The sequence below is a fragment of the Fusarium odoratissimum genome (genome assembly GCF_000260195.1).
Source record: "Fusarium odoratissimum NRRL 54006 unplaced genomic scaffold supercont1.9, whole genome shotgun sequence".
Lineage (NCBI taxonomy): Eukaryota > Fungi > Ascomycota > Sordariomycetes > Hypocreales > Nectriaceae > Fusarium > Fusarium odoratissimum.
The window spans coordinates 580,885-599,938 of record NW_022158695.1 but is presented as its reverse complement, the minus strand read 5'-3'; the positions used below and the strand labels follow the sequence as shown (position 1 = coordinate 599,938).

General features: G+C 48.1%; 8 protein-coding genes and 1 non-coding gene across 18 annotated transcripts; 3 read left to right on the top strand and 6 right to left on the bottom strand.

Annotated features, from left to right (window-relative positions):
* Positions 1–49: 49 nt before the first annotated feature.
* FOIG_06594 (CAMK protein kinase) lies at positions 50–4,549 on the bottom strand. 8 transcript variants are annotated; one of them, XM_031205702.1, is made up of 3 exons: positions 3,613–4,549; positions 3,071–3,510; positions 50–2,942 (listed from the first exon to the last, which is right to left on the bottom strand). In XM_031205702.1, the coding sequence occupies exon 3, from the start codon at positions 2,811–2,813 to the stop codon at positions 594–596; it is 2,220 nt and encodes a 739-aa protein (XP_031064426.1). In that variant the 5' UTR covers positions 2,814–2,942; positions 3,071–3,510; positions 3,613–4,549; the 3' UTR covers positions 50–593. The 8 variants fall into 8 exon arrangements, with proteins under 8 accessions (XP_031064426.1, XP_031064427.1, XP_031064428.1 ...); XM_031205703.1 differs by having other exon boundaries at positions 50–2,919; XM_031205704.1 differs by having other exon boundaries at positions 50–2,919; positions 3,071–3,246.
* On the top strand, positions 3,130–3,252 carry FOIG_06595 (uncharacterized protein; the record flags this gene model as incomplete). Its single annotated transcript, XM_031205707.1, has 1 exon — positions 3,130–3,252. The coding sequence occupies one exon, from the start codon at positions 3,130–3,132 to the stop codon at positions 3,250–3,252; it is 123 nt and encodes a 40-aa protein (XP_031064431.1).
* A 789-nt stretch (positions 4,550–5,338) lies between the features above and the next one.
* Positions 5,339–6,527, top strand: FOIG_06593 (uncharacterized protein). The gene has a single exon (XM_031205698.1). It carries the CDS (start codon positions 5,972–5,974, stop codon positions 6,293–6,295), a length of 324 nt encoding a protein of 107 aa, XP_031064422.1. The 5' UTR covers positions 5,339–5,971; the 3' UTR covers positions 6,296–6,527.
* Positions 6,528–6,702: 175 nt separating this feature from the next.
* FOIG_06592 lies at positions 6,703–6,792 on the bottom strand. The gene has a single exon. It is a non-coding gene; the product is annotated as a tRNA-Glu (tRNA).
* A 611-nt stretch (positions 6,793–7,403) lies between these two features.
* FOIG_06591 (uncharacterized protein) lies at positions 7,404–9,784 on the bottom strand. Its single transcript, XM_031205697.1, has 2 exons — positions 9,287–9,784; positions 7,404–9,234 (listed from the first exon to the last, which is right to left on the bottom strand). The coding sequence occupies exons 1-2, from the start codon at positions 9,505–9,507 to the stop codon at positions 7,794–7,796; spliced, it is 1,662 nt and encodes a 553-aa protein (XP_031064421.1). The 5' UTR covers positions 9,508–9,784; the 3' UTR covers positions 7,404–7,793.
* Positions 9,785–10,950: 1,166 nt separating this feature from the next.
* On the bottom strand, positions 10,951–12,061 carry FOIG_06590 (uncharacterized protein; the record flags this gene model as incomplete). Its single annotated transcript, XM_031205696.1, has 3 exons — positions 10,951–11,135; positions 11,307–11,431; positions 11,742–12,061. 3 exons carry the CDS (start codon positions 12,059–12,061, stop codon positions 10,951–10,953), a joined length of 630 nt encoding a protein of 209 aa, XP_031064420.1.
* A 604-nt stretch (positions 12,062–12,665) lies between these two features.
* Positions 12,666–13,703, bottom strand: FOIG_06589 (uncharacterized protein). Of its 2 annotated transcripts, XM_031205695.1 has the most exons (3): positions 13,499–13,703; positions 13,339–13,415; positions 12,666–13,287 (listed from the first exon to the last, which is right to left on the bottom strand). In XM_031205695.1, exon 3 carries the CDS (start codon positions 13,222–13,224, stop codon positions 12,805–12,807), a length of 420 nt encoding a protein of 139 aa, XP_031064419.1. In that variant the 5' UTR covers positions 13,225–13,287; positions 13,339–13,415; positions 13,499–13,703; the 3' UTR covers positions 12,666–12,804. The 2 variants fall into 2 exon arrangements, with proteins under 2 accessions (XP_031064419.1, XP_031064418.1); XM_031205694.1 differs by having other exon boundaries at positions 13,339–13,703.
* Positions 13,704–13,854: 151 nt separating this feature from the next.
* FOIG_06588 (DNA primase large subunit) lies at positions 13,855–16,940 on the top strand. 2 transcript variants are annotated; one of them, XM_031205692.1, is made up of 4 exons: positions 13,855–14,127; positions 14,175–14,716; positions 14,766–15,373; positions 15,425–16,940. In XM_031205692.1, exons 1-4 carry the CDS (start codon positions 13,938–13,940, stop codon positions 15,585–15,587), a joined length of 1,503 nt encoding a protein of 500 aa, XP_031064416.1. In that variant the 5' UTR covers positions 13,855–13,937; the 3' UTR covers positions 15,588–16,940. The 2 variants fall into 2 exon arrangements, with proteins under 2 accessions (XP_031064416.1, XP_031064417.1); XM_031205693.1 differs by having other exon boundaries at positions 13,855–14,716.
* Positions 15,749–17,034, bottom strand: FOIG_06587 (uncharacterized protein). Its single transcript, XM_031205691.1, has one exon. The coding sequence runs from the start codon at positions 16,455–16,457 to the stop codon at positions 16,122–16,124; it is 336 nt and encodes a 111-aa protein (XP_031064415.1). The 5' UTR covers positions 16,458–17,034; the 3' UTR covers positions 15,749–16,121.
* Between the last annotated feature and the right edge of the window lie 2,020 nt (positions 17,035–19,054).

Genomic DNA, 19,054 nt, shown 5'->3' with positions numbered 1-19,054 from the left:
TAAAAACAAGTGAAGACTCTCTTGTTGCAGAGTTTCTCACAATTGAGAAGGTCGCTTTTCACACAAGGCACAAGAACATAATAGAGTATAAAAACACCTTTCTATCCATTTTGGTATAACCTTTTTCTACTCCTGAAAGCCTACGAGTGGTATGGTTTAATATAAAAACGAAGAAACAAAGTGGGGGTAATCGAAGAATAAAACAAGAAAGGATGTCAAGATAGACTGAACCGAACCCAAGACAGCCAAAAAAAAAAAATTGCCAAAACACAAACAAATGCTAGAAATACACAACCGAACCGCATCATACTAATACCCATGAAACAACACCTTCCGTCATTCTTCCTGATTTGATCAATCCGTTACCCATGTGCCCCTTTGTCCCGTCATGTAGTCGTATAAAGATTCGTAGAAGGGGCGCGCAATTGATTGTAATGTAGTTGTAAGGGAGCCGCCGGCGTGTTGGCAGCAGCGCAACCGATGATTTCAAAAATCATCGAGTTGGTTGTGGGCAATATTTGAGAACAGACCTCTGGTCCAAGTTGAAAGAAGTCAGGATACTTTCAGTGACTTTAGAGTCGCACAAGTGAATGTCAGGAAACTTCCTCGCCGTCCTTCTCTTCGCGGAAACGTATTCCGCCTTCGACATTGATGGCGCCCTGAACCCAGGGGGTCTTGGCCACCTTATCGACGGTCCAACGACCCCTGGCTCGCCTTAGCAACCCTTCTGTGATCTCCATAGCACCGAGGAGACCCTTTTGCTTGAACTTGGCTTCGTCGCCATCGTGGTCGGTGTCATCACCGTAGTATTCTACCCATTTCCATTCAACTCTCGCGATACGGTGGCTAGTGCGACTGCGCATGCGATGCGCTTCACTCATACCTGGGTGCGGATCGAAGGGAAGTCGAGCCTCAAGAAGAGCATACAAAAGAACACCGAGTGACCAAGCATCGGTAGCTCGTCCATCGTAAGGTTGTCCCATGATGACCTCAGGGGCTGCATAGTCTTCTGATCCACATCGAGTTTCCAGTTTCTCATCATCGGCGATGCGTCTTGAAAGGCCCAGATCACTCAGAATTACCACCGAGTAAGGGTAGGTAGCCCAGTCGATCGATGGGTCTGCAAGCTCAGAAGGGGTGAGGTTGACGAGGACATTCTCGAGTTTGATATCTCGATGAACAATTCTCCTTTCGTGGAGATAGCTCACAGCACCAACCAGTTCAGCAAATATCCTTCGTAATAGAGGCTCCTTGAGCACACCACGATGAGTGGTCGCGATATCAAACATATCACCTCCAGGGCAATAGCTCAAGACAAGAATGGCCCGAGTAGGCTCAATGCTCCAAGCTTTTAGGTCGACAAGCGAGGGATGGTGGATGGAAAGCATGATTTCAAGTTCACGTTTTAGACTCATCTCAACACGTTCCTCACTCGCGCCGCCCTTTGGACCATGCTCGCAGACCTTGACGGCAACCAAAGTCTTACGGTCAAGGCTCTGTTCCGGTTTTGGTGTTAGTCTTCCATGGTCAACTTCGGGAGAGTCTTCGTCGGGTTCAATCTGGCTTGTAGCCAGCATGACCCTACTGAAGGTTCCTTGACCAAGCATTCGCACGGCCCTCCATCGGCGACGCTTCTTATCATTACGTCCATTTGCTTCGAAATATTCGAATCGGGGTCCTTGGGGCTTACTGGCGCCATCAGCAGAGTCTCGCGAAGACTCGCTGGGTGGAGGAGTTGGTGGCTGAACCACCGAAGGTGTAAGTCCTCGCGATTCTGCAAGGTTAAGCTCTCTTCGAAGCTGGGGTTCATGGGACCGTGCTGAAGCCTCGGCGTTGGGTCGTGCTGAAACGGATATTTGTCTCTTAGGAATACCCATAGGATCAGGAACGTATTCGCTCACACTTCGGTTTCGCGTATGCTGTCGTGGCTGCTGATTAGAAGGCGATTGTGTATGAACATGGTCGCCAGGCTCGAGGGTTGAATAAATTTTACGTTTAGCACCATTGGAAAGTGCTGCATCAATCGATTCACCTGTACTCGTAACCAGAACAGAGCCCTCTCCTACGCTTTTGAGGCGCTGTTGGGGAGGTGACGCAGAACCTGCGCTCAGCCTCTTCCAGGGTCCTGGGGAATCACCCGACATGAGCGGGCTTGGAAGAGGCGTCATATCCCCCATAGCAGAAATAATAGGACTAGGCACCAAACTGCTTGTGCCGCTGGCAGAACCAAGACTGTTAGTCAAGGCAGCTTTAAGACTTGGTGTCCGGGAGATGGGATGAAGGCTGTTGGACGAAGCCCTGTGGTTCAACGTCAACGAGCCACGGGATGAACCACTGCCATTCCCGTTGCTGTTGTTAAATGATTCGCGGCGGTCTGGGGTTACGGGACGTGCAGCAAAGTCAGTTGAGATACGCAAGGATCCCACAGGACTGACGGAGCGTCTTGGAATAGCCGGTGATCCAATGGACAGGGTATTGGATTGTGGTGGCGGGAGTTCGCCCTCTTGTATGGAAGTCGGTGCTATTGTATCCGCACGGAAATGGGCAAGCGGCGGCGTTGTAACAGAGACATCAGGAAGCGTGAAGGACGACAAGGGACTGGTGGACAGTGTAGCGTAGGCGTGGTCGTGCCGACGGGAAGTTGGTGTAAGGGAGGCCCCAGCACGAGAAGGTGTATGTGCAGGAACTGGTATGGGACGAGAAGTTGAGCGAAGGGAGGTATCACGACCTCTAAAAGAGTTGTTTCCTGTGTCTTGAGAGTTGTCGTCGAGGGGCAGGGCCGTCGCAGTTCGGGGGGCGTGGGGCGTGTTCATGGCTCCGCGCTGTCGGGTCGTCGGAGTCGCTTAGAACCAGATTAAGGTCTAGCGAATTTGAAGGAGGGGGAAAGTCGAGTAATCGTCGTTTATTTAGATCGCAAGACTGTTGAATTGGCTGTCAGCCTGCTGCAAATGAGATGAGTACGAAAATGGGAATTGGCTAAGTAGCTGTATTCCGAAATCCAGGTGGGGTGACGAGTATTGATATTCAGAGGCAATGCAATTATGAGATCTTGAAGGCCTTAGGAACGTACCTTGGCGCAAGGTAAACTCTGGGGGAATGCGAATGCGTCAAGGAGCACGGTGCTAAGGAATGGGCTTGGCGATGCTGGTTGAGGGAGCGTTGATCGAGTCGAAGGAGTCCAAGGGGTTTGTTTATAAGGACGAGGAGAACGGCGGAAGGATGAGGAGAAATGGGCCAAAGGCTCTTCTATAACGCGAACATGAGAGGCGATTCGAATCGTCGTTCAGAGGAGGGAGGGTGAATGTGTCGACAGTGCCGCTCAAACAGAGCGAGAACAAGAGAAAGAGAAGAACAGAAAAGAAAGAAGAGGAGGAGTCAAAGGAGTCAAGATCGACGTGAACAGCCAAGATTTGGGTGGTTGATCGTTCGTGGGTCCAGCACAGCACAGCAGCAGTAGCATGGAAGGTAAGGCCTTTGACCTCTGAACTGTGAGAAGCAAAGACAGGCTCCCTAAGGGAAGGGATGTCAGAAAACTGAAAGAGCTGATCATGGGCGACAGAAATATTCAGGCAACGTCTGTGATAAACTAGGAGGTGTTCATGACTGCCTTACCTGATTATTTTAGCCTCCTAATCTGATGTCTTGGGTCTTTTTGCGCTCCGAGGGGCACCGCACTTGGAGGGCGTGACTGCCACTAGCTTCAAGGACTAGCCTAGCACAAGTGCAGGTGCTAGCACCAGAGATTGGGAACCGGGGATCGGAGCGGGTCCTTCCTGTCTCTCGTTTGTCCCGTCTCTGTGACTCCTTCCGTCTGAACTCGTCTCGCTGTGTCGTCTTCTGTTCTTCTCTCGACCATTTGCGTTTGGACTCGCTTTCGGAATCAATCCGCTTCCCCTTATATCTCTCTTCCTAAATGGAAAGGAGTTCTACTTCCTTGAGATGAACTGACCTTGTTAATCACCGCGGGACTTCATCCACTTGGCTCTGCTCAAAGCTTTGGCGGCGGGTGAGGAAAACTGGGGCCGTTACAGTGATAAGTTGATAGTAGCTTTAGGTACCCCTGCAGCGTTGAGCGCTTCCAAAGCTACTTGGCCACGATGGAATCCTTATCGCTAGAGCTGCTCTCTGCTTGGAGACGGGATGAAAAGGAGGGGTTCGAGGTTGGGATTAAGTTAGGTTTGCGTTGAATCAGATCCAGGTAAACTTTGTTTTGCTAAGTCGTGGACGTTCGTTGATGTTGTGCAGGCGATGGTGTCAATTGAGGTGACGGCGCCTTTAATGAGGTACAGGGAGCTACAGCTACCTAAGTATGCGGCAACGGTAACTGTAGCTGTAGCAGTGGCCAAGACGGACTCGAGAGCTGGGGAACCAGGACAATTGGTCTCGTGCAGGAACGTCAAATATTGCAATACGGTCACTTTTACGGATATGGTATGTTGTTGGGCGTGGCGTGGTGAAATTCAGGTCACGCTGAGCTGAGCCGGGAGTGCATGGACTTGTAATTTCCTGGGAGAAGATTTTGTCCTAGGGTCAAAGATTTCCCTCAATTGAAGATGCAGATTGATTGTAGATCAGAAAAAAAAGATCCGGTGGAAACAGAAGGTCAAAAAGGACACGCAGCCCGTGTTAGAATGGGGAATGAATGGATGATTCATGAAATTGGTGTGGAGGTTGATGATATTAACGTTACGACATCTTAGATACCACCACCCAACAAATAAGCCGAATGCCCAAGCACAAGCGTTGACAGCTGACAGACTACACGACTATAACACGAACCTCAATATTAATTATTCCGTATTCTAATTATTCTGTGATTATTTCCACTAATTAGCAAAGACTATACGAGGGGATGAATTACGGTAATTCAATAAAGTTGGGCAATTAAGTTTACCAAACAAATCTAACTTTTCCAAGAGGCAAGCTCAGATCTGATAGGGAACTAACTGATTGACTTAGTTGAGACAGAGGCCAGACGCAAATTACAGAACATTTGATACTGATACAGGACACTTCAGTACTTTGCACTTAACTTACAGGGGTTCATCTGCAAAGTAACGTTTGGCGCTGTGTTGCTTCGTTACACCTGCATGCATTGCCCCATATTTCCTCGACCTTTGCTGTCTCTTTGTGGCATCCCGAGAGAGGGAACCAGGATTCACACAAGCGAAACACAGATGGTCGCGCAGTAACGATAGTGACAAAATAACGCCGGCTTCGATTTATGTGTATCACCTTTCGGTTATGCATTACTTGCATTGGATCCTTTTGCTCTTGCATTGACGCTGGTATCAGGCAAACATTTCATCAACAGGCAAGCATTAAACTCTCCCTCATACAAACACTCTCTGGGCTCTCTCTGGAAGCTCTCCAACTCTCTCCACTCTCAATCCCCGCTGCCACGCCGCCCTATCCCACTGCCGCTGCAGAGAGCCCACCAAGGCGGCCACTAAGAGCCCTATAATCGCCCACCCGCTCCATTCCTACGCATTTCTGCGATCGTCCCTTGATTCCATTGCAAACTGGTCCCCTCACCCCTTGTCACTTTTTGCTTTATCATGACGTCGATAATTGTAACTTCATGAGTCGTCACATGCACCGCTCTTCTATGTCATCGCCCGATCCCTCCGCTCCGGACCTCCACTCTCGACTGCCGAAACCCTCCGGGTCCTTCGGCGTCCGTAAAGTACTACCCTCACCTCACTCACCGTGAGTAAGCTCCACGCAATGTTCGCTTTGCTAAGTCTTGGTGCACTCTGGCCAACAAAGCCTTCGATGTCACCCAAGGAAGCGTCTCAAATGAGTAAGTCCTTGATTGCATCATGAACGAACATACTTGAATGCCGCGCCGTGCTGGAGATCCTTTCGGACCACTTGCGTCACCGAGCACACATCCATCATTTTTCGGTTCGAGTTTCTTTCACGCCTCCGAAAGTCGTTGCCCTTTGATGTGATCCTCTGCCTCGACCACATGGCCCATCCGCTGACATTATTGGCTTACTTGCGGCGACACTCTAATTCTACAGACCATCGTAATGACAAATTATACCAGGCGCTGAAACACCGTGGTATCCTTCTGAAAAGGCTCAATACGTTTTCGGATAGACCTTTTGTTGTTACGGATACTGCTTTAGGTCAATTTGGAAGCACTCTGTGTCCAATCGTCAGAGGACGATGCCACTCACATATCTGTTTGTTGAACTTGGTACTGTACGTCAGCATTTATCGTGAGTTGGAGGTACCCAGCCAGGGAAACCGTTTCCCAGAACTGTTTTTGCTGGGCGACATTCCATAAAGATAACACTCATTACATACCCTCTTAGACACTGCTGCACTGCACTTACAAATGTCTGACTTTCGCATACGGCCTAAGATGTCCTACTAAACAAGATACCAAAGATCTAGGCAAGGACAGGCGTGTGAGGCACCTCTGTTTAAAACATAAAAGCCAAATCACAAGATCTAGGCTTGAAGGGATTATATTATTTAAATGTAGCAGAGACTATATATACCTCCTTATAATTATAGGTCAGGTAGGATTAATAATTAATATTAATACCTCCTTTAAAATATAAATAGTATTAATTAACTCTTATCCAGACTTGTTTTATTCATCCCGCCAACAATAATCACTTCCTTGGTAGGTCAATTGGATGCAAAAAGAGTATCATGCATCGTTTACAAGAAATGCAAAAAGAGAAACTCCGGTACAGGGAATCGAACCCTGGGCTCCGCGGTGCTAGTCCCTCAGTTTATGAGAGCGCGAAATGTTAGCCACTACACCATACCGGATGTGATGGTTGAACTGTTGATGACAAAATTATTGCAAAGAAATCTTATAGACTAGGCCAGCCGCTTCTATCACGGCCTTTTCTTATTATTGTCCTGGAATACTCATGTTTAATAGAGTACTGTGAAAGCTCCTATCCGTTAACAGAGACACCACAGCTTCTGTCTTCCTTGAGGTAGTTCTAGGAGACAACGAGGGTAATGGTTCCTGGCATATAGACTTCTCCTGCATGTTGTTACTGTCCAGGTGCTACTGAACAGAGCCAATGGTCTGGAAAAAGATCGCTGTTAAACTTGTATGGTATACCGATAAACTGCCATGATAGCTCACTACTATCTCCATTGCCTTGTTTTCTGCCTGCATTGTTCGTCAAGCATCCCCATGAAGACTGCAAGTATGCAACCCAACCCTCCTATTCCACAACGAACTCAACAACGCACCCAAGAGCAATATTAATCGGCCGCTAATGCAGGGGTCTTTTATTCAAGACAGGCTGGCTTCATTGATCACACAGTTGAGGTTGTTGCCTCGTTGCAATGCAAGACCGTATCCCCAACGCAAAACATCACGATGTCACTTTACACTTGAGTAGTCAACATCATGAAAGACAGAGTCAAGAACAATAAAATAAGCTTTTATAAGGTGGATCAAGTCTTTGAAGATCCATGATAAGGTCCCGCCTCAACTAAACCGATGTACACAGCCCCGGGAGGTCGCCAGTCGTGGCCTCGAAAAATGATACCGCTTTCGTCAAAGATGCCCACCAGCTAGTCTTCTAGTCTGATCCTTCTTTCAATCATCTGTATTTCAGTACAAGCAGAGATTTTCCTCTGTGTCTCTTGAATTCATGCCTAATGGTGTCTTCGTCGTAATAAAATGTTAAGTCGTAAAGCGTTAAACCCCCAAAATCCTCGCTCAATATATACAAACAGCGCCATATTCCACATCGTATAGTACCCCCCTGTATCTTGGAACACAATTCAGTAAGCAGATGCTGCAGGCATCATGTCAATCCCAAGGTAGGCATCGCACTACCGTGCCCATCCTCACTCCAGTGCCAATCAGACACTTGCTGAGCGTCCCAGCTGTAACTATCGCCCGGACTCACGGCCGCAGCGCAGGATTCAGGCAGATTTGCAAAGGTGCCTGTCTCCCTGGCAAATTCTGATAGCCGTGTGAGTCGTAGCTCATGCACTTGGGCTGCCTCGTCAGCCTCTCCGCTCTTGCGCAGTGCAGACTCAAGGTTTGCGAGACATGTGAGGTGGATCCTCTCGTCGCCTTGGCTGGCGGTTATGAGGCGTGACGCTTCACGGAAGCAGTCAATTGCCAAGGAGAAGTCACCCATTTGATAGCTGTAGTTGCCTAGTTGAATGTTCATACCGGCTTGTTGTTCTTCGTTCAGGTCCCAATCTTTTAGCGTTTGAAGACACTGCATTGCCTCTTCGATTTTCCCCTCGGCTGTTTTCGCATTGCACATGATGCCTGTTTGTAAGATTGCAAGTTCGCGGAGCCAAGGATGTCGTAATTGTGTGGCTTCTGCCCGGGTTCTGTATTGTGTAGCGACACTGAGTGACTCTGCTGTTTGACCATGATGGACAAGACAATCGATGTGGTCGCAGTATAAAATTGTGGTTAGGGAATTGGCGAATCCAATTCGCTCCTCAAAGAGAGGTACGAGAGAAGAGTAGAGTCGTGTGGAGAGTTCGTAATGATCGGAGAAGTCCTGAGACCCAATAATTTTCCAGATTCGTGTCATCGGGTGATCATGACCCAGTACAATAGGTACTAAGCCAGCGAGGTAGTTCATGACAATGTGAAGAAGGTCTTCCTTGTGAAATCGATGGAGATACCACAAGAGGAAAGCTGTGCGTACAGCGAAAACTGGGCTCTCGGAGGCGATTATCTCCTTGAGTGACTCGAATGCTGGAGTGAGGAGAGTGCTTATTGAGATCTCGTCCTTTCTCATCATTGACCTGTTGACAAGACCAAAGCTGGCGACGACACGTTCAAACAGCTCAACGCTTCGATCACCCGGCTTTAGGCTGACACAGTCGCCGTTATATTCATGGTTCCATGCTCCATTGGTGAAAGATGTATCGAAGTAGTCCCTAAATAGATTGAGAACTTGTTCGACATTGGAAATCTCCTTCGGTGGTGGTAACGAGTGATGACTTGGTGTTGGTGACGGTGTTCGACATTGGACCTCGAGAGTCGTCTGGATGCTGGGCACAACACCTGCTCTGAAGCGCGCAACAAGTCCCGGATTCCGTCGGATGTATCTGTTGATGTTATCCAGATCGACTGGTTGACCACGTATAGTAAACTCTGATATCTTTCCCTGCGCCTCACGTTCAGTCCTCAAGATAAGAATAGCGAGAACCTCATCACTCTTGAGCTTCTTATCAAGACCCCACTTCCAAATCCTCGACTTGTACATCTTGACACTGCAAAAAGAGTCAACACCCAAGACTTTCAGAGACAAAGAGGTTTACACACGTTGCAGTGAAGCCATGTTCACGCTCGAGGACTTCCATAACCTCTTTGAGCGGGCGCTTCTCTTCCTGGTAGAGCTTCGTGATTACCGGGCGTTTCTTCTCCCATTCTGAGCTGGGGATACGTCTTCCGGGTGCGCAGCGAGGGAAGCTCATATCGGTGTCGTCAGAGTCACCGGGTGACGTGCGGCGTCGAGCGGAGAAGACGCTCGAGGTAGCCATCATAGCATTTCTGGTGGGTAAGGCTGACTGATGGATGTGTTGCTGACGCGGCAGTTGTGAGTGAGTAATTGTTAACGGAGCGAGGGCCCATATGAAGTTTTATGGGAGAGGGAATGAGGAAAGACGTCACATTAAAGGTGAAGATGAAGCAAAACGAGTAGGAATGGATTCAAGGTAATTAATTAATGTTCAAGGTTTGACATATTTAGGCCCAAACCCTGTCAGTCAATCCCCTCTCATCAGCGCGGCACGGCACAGATTGGATGAGGCAGCCTTGAGGGATCACCCCAGTCCGTTCCATTCCGCCCAGCCCCGTAGGGCCAGTGAGAGTAGGTAAGACGGCTTCAACGCGGTATCTTCCCCTCCCAAAACTTAGCGATATCTCACCTTACATATGTGCTAATGTGTTATCCATGTCAAATGCGTTTCTAGGGTGGGGGCCGTTTTCTCGAGTCATCCATGTCGTAGGGAACACAGAGTCACAAGTCATGGGATACCTCGATGGATGATGCGAGTATGCCTTGCGATAATCTTAGCCCCGGTGTCTTATGCTTATCCATCGGCTCACTCTTAGTTTGTCTAATTCCCTCATTCATAAAACCCAAACACGCATTTATTATCACCATCGTTAATTATGCCAGTCTTTTGACCTTCATGTTACATTTGTTGGTTTCATCTCTTCTTCAGCCCTACAGAAATGAAAGCCACCGCCCGCCCCTGTAAACGTGCCCCATAAGCGCCCGGCTATCTCCACTTCTTCGGGAGCGAGAGGCGCTCTAGCAGCCGTTGCTCCCTCCCGTCGCATTCATCAGAGACCGACACCCACCTCAGCCCTCGGCCGTGTGGTCTAGATCTGGCAATCACTGCCTCCATCTAGCTGATTACGGAGACAGATAGGTAGACAAAGGGTGCTTTGTAAGTGGAGGCCTGAAGAGCAGGATGTCTTGCAACAAACTACCTACGTCAACAAGCATCTAGACAGTTCTAATAAAGCTCAATCTTGGTTGACATAGATGGTTGACAATGATTTGATCTGGGCCTAGCGATGACGAACATGGTACTGTAGAGGTATGGGTTATACAATTGCACTCAGAAAATTATGCAGTAAAACAATGTATATTTGTTGCAGTACCTACTCCCCAAATTCATTCACCGGCACCAAAACAAAAATGAACCTCTATACCCTTATGCAACCCATGATCATTACCAATACTAAAAAAGAATATACAAAAAAGACACTCGCGTTTGTCCCAAATTGGGATCACATATGCACAACTCTTCTCATAAAACTCGTGAACGCATGTAGTCGTAGACTTGGCCTTGCACCCAAAACAACTCCGTCAAGATAGAGCCCGACAAACCTCCCCGATATCCTACAACTCGACAAAGAAACCCATGGTGTCCTGATTAGGATCCGAGGTGGGCATCTTACTGCATAAACGGAGCCTAGGGATTGTCGGCGCCCTCATCTGGCATCTGATAGTACATGCTGTCTTCAACAGAAGTGCCCATGCTAATGCCAGAGTCGTGCTGGTCTGGAGCTTGATGATCCTCGCTAGCCCCAAATAAATTGTCTATTGTGTTTTCGGATGCATCCAGATCCGGACCTCGATCATAAATTTCTTGAATAGCTATGTCATTTTTAGTCTAAGTATCGACAGAGGCATGGCATGGAAGATTTCCCGGAGGACGCTTGAAGGAAGAAATCGAAGGCAACAGATTGCAGCTGCGCAAACACGTTGGGGTTGAACGGGTGCATGTTTGCAACCCGAGGAGGAAGCCCTTCGTTCTCTGGCACGTACAAGGGCGCAGCCCTTGGGAAGACTTGAGGGCAAATGCGGCACCAACGACCTCTTGGAACAAGCCAAATGGGTCTGGTTGGTTCTGGGTACTCAAGGTTTTCCATCGACCAAGATCTTCATTGAACCTAAATACGGTCAGTAATGCCGAATGGCGAAAATTAAGCAACATTTGCTTCTGTTCCAGCTCTTTGACTTGGCCTGGCGCCTGATGGATCAAGCTAGGCGCCACTATGAGAGCGGAAAAGGCTGAGATCAGATCAAGTGGTTGATAATTCGTCCCGATAAGCCCTCAGGTAATGGAGGCCATTCCCTAAAACAACCTTTGGATGCCGGAAAAGTCCCTGGGTTGTTCTAAGGCGATGCTTTTCACAACCCGTCACACTGAGTTCTTTTGTAAGGAATTTCTGTAACCTCCGGCATACTAGCTTAATTCACTTGATGAAGTTCCGTGCTGAGTTATATCGAAGCCTGTAGCTCTCTGTGTAATCGACAATCTTGTCCGTTGGCATTTGAGGGTATGGGGAAGAGTGGAAGTCATGAGGCCCCGGTTGGGTGCGCTGAATCAGTTGCTGGTAATAGTCGCTGATCTCTTTAGGCGCAAGAGAAAGTAGCCTGTAGGTCGCCTGTCTTCGGCTTTCCTTGAAGTTAGCTTCCAGTTCCTTCAAGCCATCTCTTTCTTGTGCCGGCTGACTGAGGCCCAGTAAGAAGAGTTTTTCGATATTCTCTACTTCGGAATCCAAGTCCCGTAGGGGCATCTGTGGAAATAAGCTTATGGGGCTCGAGCCATCTGGAGACTCCTTTAAGGGATACTGATGCCTGTTCATTATGTGGAAAGGGAAAGACCAAGTGATGCCGAACTTGATACAGGAATAAAGATCAAGTACAGAAAGGGGGATGTGTTATGCTAAATGATCTTAGTGATGGCAAGTGATGTACAAGTCTGGTTGTACAAATATGGAATGAGTATGTTCCAAGGTCTGTCAAGGGAAGGGGGAAATGGTGAATATATAGGCCAGGGAAAATCGGATCAAGGACTCCATGAACATTTTTAAAAGTATATAAACGAGCGCATAGTGCTATTTAAGAGGATGTATGAGTTTATGAAAGTCAATGGATGTTCACGGAGGCGAAAGGATGTTCTGTATCATGAGGATATCGTCAGTTCCATGGCATTTATGAGACGTATGTTCACTAATTGCCCAAGGCCCATGAACCCGTTCAACACCATTCCAGTGCGCAACAGCTTTAATTGATTCAGTTTTTCTGGACACAATATCTAGATATTTATGGTGTTGTATCTCGTAGTTGAGGATTTGTAGTGTTTGTATTAGGAATGCATAAGTGAGAGAACGTTGAAAGTAATTTCTGATCGCGAGATCTTCAAGTTCGTTTATTTTTCTGAAAATTAAAGTTAGAGGATCATAAGAAATGCCCGCCAAAAGTATGTACTTGTCTATATCATCTTCATACTTTCGTTCTCGAAACCCAAGTGTTGATACTATTGGACGTCTTCCAGGTAACAAATAGGGCACTGCTGTTTGAGTCCGCGACTGAACCAATCAATACTAGGTTCACGATTTGGCATGTAATCCTGTGATATCGTAGTATGATCTCTTCTCATTCGACGTTCCCACCATCCTCGTCTTGCCGGGAGGTACCTACAGCAGTCCAAGCACCAACTCCACGCCCGACTTGGTCGACCACGCGCATCTCTTGGCCGAAACCTTCGGAGTAAATCGCCCATGCTCAAACATGAGCACGACGCTACAAAGCGTGAAGAGTCAGGCCTATTCCAAGTGGCCATGTGCGATTCACGGAGAGGTACAGAAAGGCCGCACAGCCGCGAAGTGGCGAGTAAACTTTTGCAGGTCATCGCAAACATGATCTTGTCCACCTGTGGCGCTTGGTCGAAGATCATGGTAAGAACCTCAGGCGGCAGTTTAAAAAGCAGAGCTGAGTCTGAGCTGCTTCCAGTGCTGATCTAAAAGGGTGAGTTGCCAATGCAGAATGGTTGGCTGAGGCTCATACACACTGTTGAAGGAACTCTGAATGCAGTTGTAGAGCAACAGACTTTAGGACCTGATGCTCCAGGCCTACTTCTGAGTTGAACTGGCATGGGGTAAGCTATGGACAGGACTTATTGGTACGATATGTGAAGAAATGTTGTTGATAGGAATGAGAGCTTCACTTACGAATGATGGGGAACTGGAACAATAGCTCCAACGGAGGTCATCGACTAGCTCTTGAAATGCATGATGACAGGACATTTGGATGGAAAATCGCGTCCGTTGTCGCGTTAGATATAATTTTGAATGACCTATTCATTCTAATATTAATTAAATGTTTGGACACTCTTGTTGACTTAAGAACAAAGCCTTCTTTCTTTCTTTCTTTATTAATTAATTGCATTGTCTGATATGGAGCCAAGTACATTGTGGGCTTGCACGCGAAAATCACCTGGGGAACACCTTACGCGCTTCTGATTGGACCACATGCCTTTAATTGCCTGGCCCACCCCGCGACGCCAGACGCGTAAAGTCGCGTCTCCCGCCTCATGCCTTTTGCTAACCAATTCCACTCCTCGTGCAATTTCCACTCTTTCGATACAGATATTCCAGAGACAAAGAAATCATGTTGCGGCAAGACTTTAACCGAATTGACCCCAAGAGGCGAAATGTCGTCGACCATCGCAAGAAACAGTTCGCTGCGCCTACATACAAAGATCTCGACTACCCTCATCGTCTCAACTTTTACACAGATCCTCCCACTGCGGATATCACCCTCGAGCAGTTTGAGCAATGGGCCATCGACCGACTTCGAGGTAGGCCGCAGAAGACTGTAATGATGGGTATATCTAATACTCGGTAGTTCTCGCCGAACTTGAAGCATGCTCATTCCGCAACAAGACACCTGCCGAGACTGCAACACACATGAAGCCCATCCTCAAGAAGCACCTTCACCTCGAGGCCAACAGCTCAAGCTCCAAGAAGATCTTCGAGCAACGCCAAAAAGACCACTACAGCCATTTCATCCTCCGACTTGCGTTCTCGTCTACTGAGGATCTGCGCCGTCGATTCACACGTGTCGAGACAATGCTTTTCCGCCTGCGACTCAATGATGACGACCTCGCCGAGCGATCTGCCTTTGTCAAAACTCTTGGTCTAGACTGGTGCGAAGACGTAACAGATGAGGATAGGAGGGAGTATGCTGCGGAGCTGGCTGCTTTTGCTAGTAACCGAAAGGGCGAGAATGACGACGATGCATGGTTCAAGGTAGACTGGGAACGAGTCCCCGAGCTAATTGAGAGCCGAAGAGTGTTCTTGAAGGCTGGAAAGGCGTTTGTGCCAGGCCGAGAACAGGCTGGCATGGTGGTTTCGGAGTTCAGCTCGCGACTGGAGCGACAACTTGAGGTACAGCAACTGATTACTCCATGCCAAGGTCTGAACTGACAGTGTATAGTTGACTGCCCGTGCTCTTCCTCGACTTGACGAGGACGACCGACTCACACCCATCCTCAACCATCTTTCCAAGAATTTCATCACCCCCGATGCATCCTACATGTCCAGCACAGCCGCTGTGCCCGGTGCCGAGATCAGCGCTGCCAACATCGACAACTTATCCCAACACTTCCCAGCCTGCATGTCCCACTTGCACCGCTCACTACGTCGAGACGCTCATCTCAAGCACTATGGTCGACTACAGTACTCGCTCTTCCTCAAGGGTATTGGCCTCAACCTGGAGGAGTGTCTTGTATTCTGGAGAAAGAGCTTCCACAAGATCACAGATGACAAGTTCAACAAGGAATACCGTTACAATATCCGTCACGTTTATGGTGATGTTGGTGGTGACTCGAATCGAAGGGGAGGTGGTTACAGTCCATTTAGTTGTCAGAAGATCCTGACCGAACATCCTCCTGGTCCCGGCGAAGCCCACGGATGCCCATATCGACACTTCAACATGGAGAACCTCTCAGCACTTGTCCAAGCTATGGGTGTTAATGATCGCTCTGTTCTTCAGGGCGTTAAAGAGGATAAGGATAAGCAAAAGTTCCACATGGCGTGCAATCGGTAAGTCTATACTCATTCCTCGAATAACCTATATACTGATTGCGATCGCAGTGTATTTGAGCATCTGCACAAGCAAGAGATCAAGAAGGCCAAGGATGAGGGTGTAATGACACAACAACAGCTCGAGACCATTGTCCATCCCAACGAGTACTTCAAGCGCAGCTTCCTGCTGAAGAATCTCGGAAGGGAGACGGATGTGAAAATGGAGGGTTGATTGCTTTACGGTCGTTGGTTTACGGAAACATGATGTTCGGATATGAGACGTTTGCATGTCTAACTTTGTAATTATGGGCTGTAGGAACTAGGAGTAAGGCGTTGGAGTAGCCTTGTTGTGAACATGCATGAAAACACCTTGGTATGTAATCGAGAAGACAATATTGGTAATCAGAAATCGAATATTCCTAGAAGCAGCATAGAAGCTCCCCCATTGACCGCCAGGTGCACAAGACAGCCCTATAATGATCAAAATAAGTCGAGTTACACATACACCACAGCATCACCGTTTCGCTCATTGTAAGGGTTTTCTGATCTTCATGTACATCATCCTCACACACCTCAGTCTATTCCCGCTTGGTAACCGTTTCGCCAAAATAGCCCATGTCAAATACCGCAAAAGCAAACCGTTTGACAGTTTTTCCCCTCACAAGCGACGTCACGCACCCATGTCAGTGTTGTTTTTAATAGACCGCCCTGTTTTTGGGTCTGCTCGATAACGTAACGTCATGCCGTGGTGGCCTACACGATGAGGTCAGAGGGCGGGATGACGAAAGGGGGTGGGTCTTTCTCGAGTGAGGGCATTCGCAGGGTCTTTGCAGGAAGATGCATGTTTTGATGGTGTGTACGTGTTTGTGCAAGGGAATTGCACGGAAGGGAGAAAGAACCCCTTTGATCCATGTTCTTGTTGTTCTGTTTCTAAATACGTGCTTGTTTTTACTACTTTTGAGTTTACGATCTCGGGGATCTTGAGCCTCAAATGGAGAATATCTGATCTTTTGTGATGATCTCCCGTGCGTTTAGTTCTCCACCAGAAAAACCAACATGAGGTCCATTTCTTTTTTTCTTTTTTGTTCTCCCCTTCCAACATTCTGGGTCATGATTTAAGCATTTTTCTTGTGATTTTTCTTTTTTTTTTTTTTCGGTGTGGCTCCTGTCACCGCTCTGACCTTGTTAATAAAGGGAGCACAGAAAACCCTTGACGCATGAGAAAACGTCATCCCTTGCAGCACTCGAGGTGAAGCTAACTAACGTTGGAGTTGGCGCGCGGGGACCTATGACATATGGCTGCATAGCTCATGGGCGCAACCGTTTTCTGGTTAGACGGATGAATGTGTACATGTACGGAAATGTCGGGGGTGGGTGTGTAAGATGGTTAAAAAAAGAAAGGGAAAAAAGGCTCATTTGCTGCATGAGAAGACTGAGAATTGAGGACGGCGATAACATCACGACGTTGTTGTGCATGGAGGTTCGATAATTTGACGGTTAATCGGCATTAAGACGGAACTGCTCAGAGTCTACGGAATCACGAAAAGTGTTATATCCTTCGGAGTGATCGGCCTCGGGATGTTTGCTGCTATAACCTTCAGATCCGTCGATGCCGCTTTTGCTTTAAACGGACGACATGCCGAGCGAACGCCTTGAATGAAGTTCGGGGGGTCGGATCTAGACCGGTGAGTTAAGTCTCACTATCCATCACGGATGAGAACAACTCCGACGTTGATTGTCTTGTAGCCTTGTCAGAATGATCAATTGTCTCTGCCTCTTGCCTATTTTCTAAGACAAAGTGACATTCAGTGCATTCTACTCCCGACTCCACCACTTGAGATGCAAGGCAAGACAAGGGGTTCATTTTTTGTCTCACATCTCATGCCAAGAAAAGGGAAAAGCCAACGACATGACAGCCTCATGATTGCTGCATGTCAGCTTTTGGAGCGGGCGACAGACCAGCAGGCTGGGACATGTTTTTCTCACTTCATTTCCATTCCCATTTCTGTATGCCGTAAAATACCTACCCTGGCTTCACTGCAACCCCTGCGGGCCGATGAGATGCTATTTCGAGCTTGGTCAAGAACGGTACTGAAACCCTGGACTGCAAGTTGAGCAAGGAAACGCAAGGCACACGAGCAGGAAATAAAGCTTGGCACGGGGACTTTGAAAAGCTGCACTATCTTGGACCTGTTAGTGCAGCTGCGAGGTCCTGAATCGCAGAGGAATCAAGAAATGGCCATTTCGAGCAATTCGTAGTCTCGGACTGTTAGCCTTCCGACATTTGGACCCGTCAAGCCACCGCCGCCCTCTTATTTCCTTTATTTTTCGCTGCTGCCTTTCACGGAGCCGAGGATGGCGAGCGTGCGGGGAGTCGGGCTGTTCCTAAACAGAGTCGCCAGGAGTCTAGACCTGCATCTCCTCTATTTGAAGGATAACGGCAGATGCAGCTACACAAGCCAATGTTGCATTCCAGTCCACTCCAGTCGAGTACCGTAGCACTTTTGTAGGCGCATGCATCCCCTCAACTGCCGCTCCAAAGTCAAAAAGTCTGTTCCTCTCAATCTGCTACAGGCGCGTTGTGCGGCAGGAGGACAAGTCGTACATTAGCTCCTCCATATGTGCTTTTTTAGACCACATCGTGTGGCTGGGGTGTTCTGAAATGCCTATAACAGTTACGCTCTTGGCTTGCAAGGCTTGCAGAAGCGTGACAACGGTGCTGGGTAACTTGCAGTTAGGCTATGAGCTATCTTGGTACCTTTTACGGATAGTCCACGGCACTCATACTCGAGACTCCACTGTTTGCATCTGAGGTGCCGCACGCGAACTGACATTGACTTTTGATGGTTGGCTGGGCAAAACCTAAGCTGTGCAGTCGATAGCTGAAATCCCCGGCTGCGATTGCATTGCAAGCGCGAGTGCAAGCGCAAGTGCAAGTGTGACTGATTGAGTTTCAAGTGTCATCGTCACACGGGTATAGGCAGATGTTACATAGAGTTTATGCAATGATCGCAAGCCAATCTGCATGTGAGTGCCGCACCACTGCACTATTGGATCGATTGGTCTTGATCTTGTTCTCGGGGCACTCATATCCATGTCATGTCACGTTGTCGTAATCTCGACGCACCTCCGAGACGGCTCTAGACCACGAGTGGGACGGTGGGAATAGCCTCAAAAGAGAACAAGGCGGGAAGTAGAGAAAAAAATGCAGATGCAGATGCAGGTGCAAGATATTGAATGGAATGACTCCACTAAATCTGCAGAAATAAGCAAGTAAACCGAAATAGTGGAGTTGCTCTGGGCTCTGTTAAAAACCCTAACCGAGGAGAATTGCCAAAGCCGGGATAAAACCTGGAGTGACAAGCGGAGAAGAGCAGAAAGGGGGAGGCGAAAAAGGAAAAGGACAGGTCTCAGAGTCTCAGATCAAAGTAAAAGTCAAAAAGTCAAAGTGAAATGAGTCGAAGCGAAACAGCCATGTCTCCATTCCCAACTCCGCTCTCATTCCTATCGACGAAGACAGACTCAGATCATGAGAACGCAGTCTTTCTTGACACACTCTCTCTGTGCTACATACACAATTAAGCCCCCGCTTGAAGAGAAATGATAACGGAGAAGTTGGAGAGCCAAGACGTCAGCGGCTGGTATGTGACCTTACGGCAGCCAACATCGAGTCTGCAGTTGAAATTCCTCTTGTACAGC

Excerpts from the sequence above, each read along its gene's own strand:
- FOIG_06589 (XM_031205694.1), bottom strand. The coding sequence starts at position 13,422 with ATGCCAGTTCAACTCAGAAGTAGGCCTGGAGCATCAGGTCCTAAAGTC. Across the intron at positions 13,288-13,338 it reads CATTCAGAGTTCCTTCAACA|ATCAGCACTGGAAGCAGCTC; the intron begins GTGTGTATGAGC and ends TCACCCTTTTAG.
- FOIG_06594 (XM_031205700.1), bottom strand. The coding sequence starts at position 2,813 with ATGAACACGCCCCACGCCCCCCGAACTGCGACGGCCCTGCCCCTCGAC.
- FOIG_06593 (XM_031205698.1), top strand. The coding sequence starts at position 5,972 with ATGGCCCATCCGCTGACATTATTGGCTTACTTGCGGCGACACTCTAAT.
- FOIG_06591 (XM_031205697.1), bottom strand. The coding sequence starts at position 9,507 with ATGATGGCTACCTCGAGCGTCTTCTCCGCTCGACGCCGCACGTCACCC. Across the intron at positions 9,235-9,286 it reads GAACATGGCTTCACTGCAAC|TGTCAAGATGTACAAGTCGA; the intron begins GTGTGTAAACCT and ends CTCTTTTTGCAG.
- FOIG_06588 (XM_031205692.1), top strand. The coding sequence starts at position 13,938 with ATGTTGCGGCAAGACTTTAACCGAATTGACCCCAAGAGGCGAAATGTC. Across the intron at positions 14,128-14,174 it reads GGCCATCGACCGACTTCGAG|TTCTCGCCGAACTTGAAGCA; the intron begins GTAGGCCGCAGA and ends AATACTCGGTAG. Across the intron at positions 14,717-14,765 it reads GACTGGAGCGACAACTTGAG|TTGACTGCCCGTGCTCTTCC; the intron begins GTACAGCAACTG and ends GACAGTGTATAG.
- FOIG_06587 (XM_031205691.1), bottom strand. The coding sequence starts at position 16,457 with ATGTTGGAAGGGGAGAACAAAAAAGAAAAAAAGAAATGGACCTCATGT.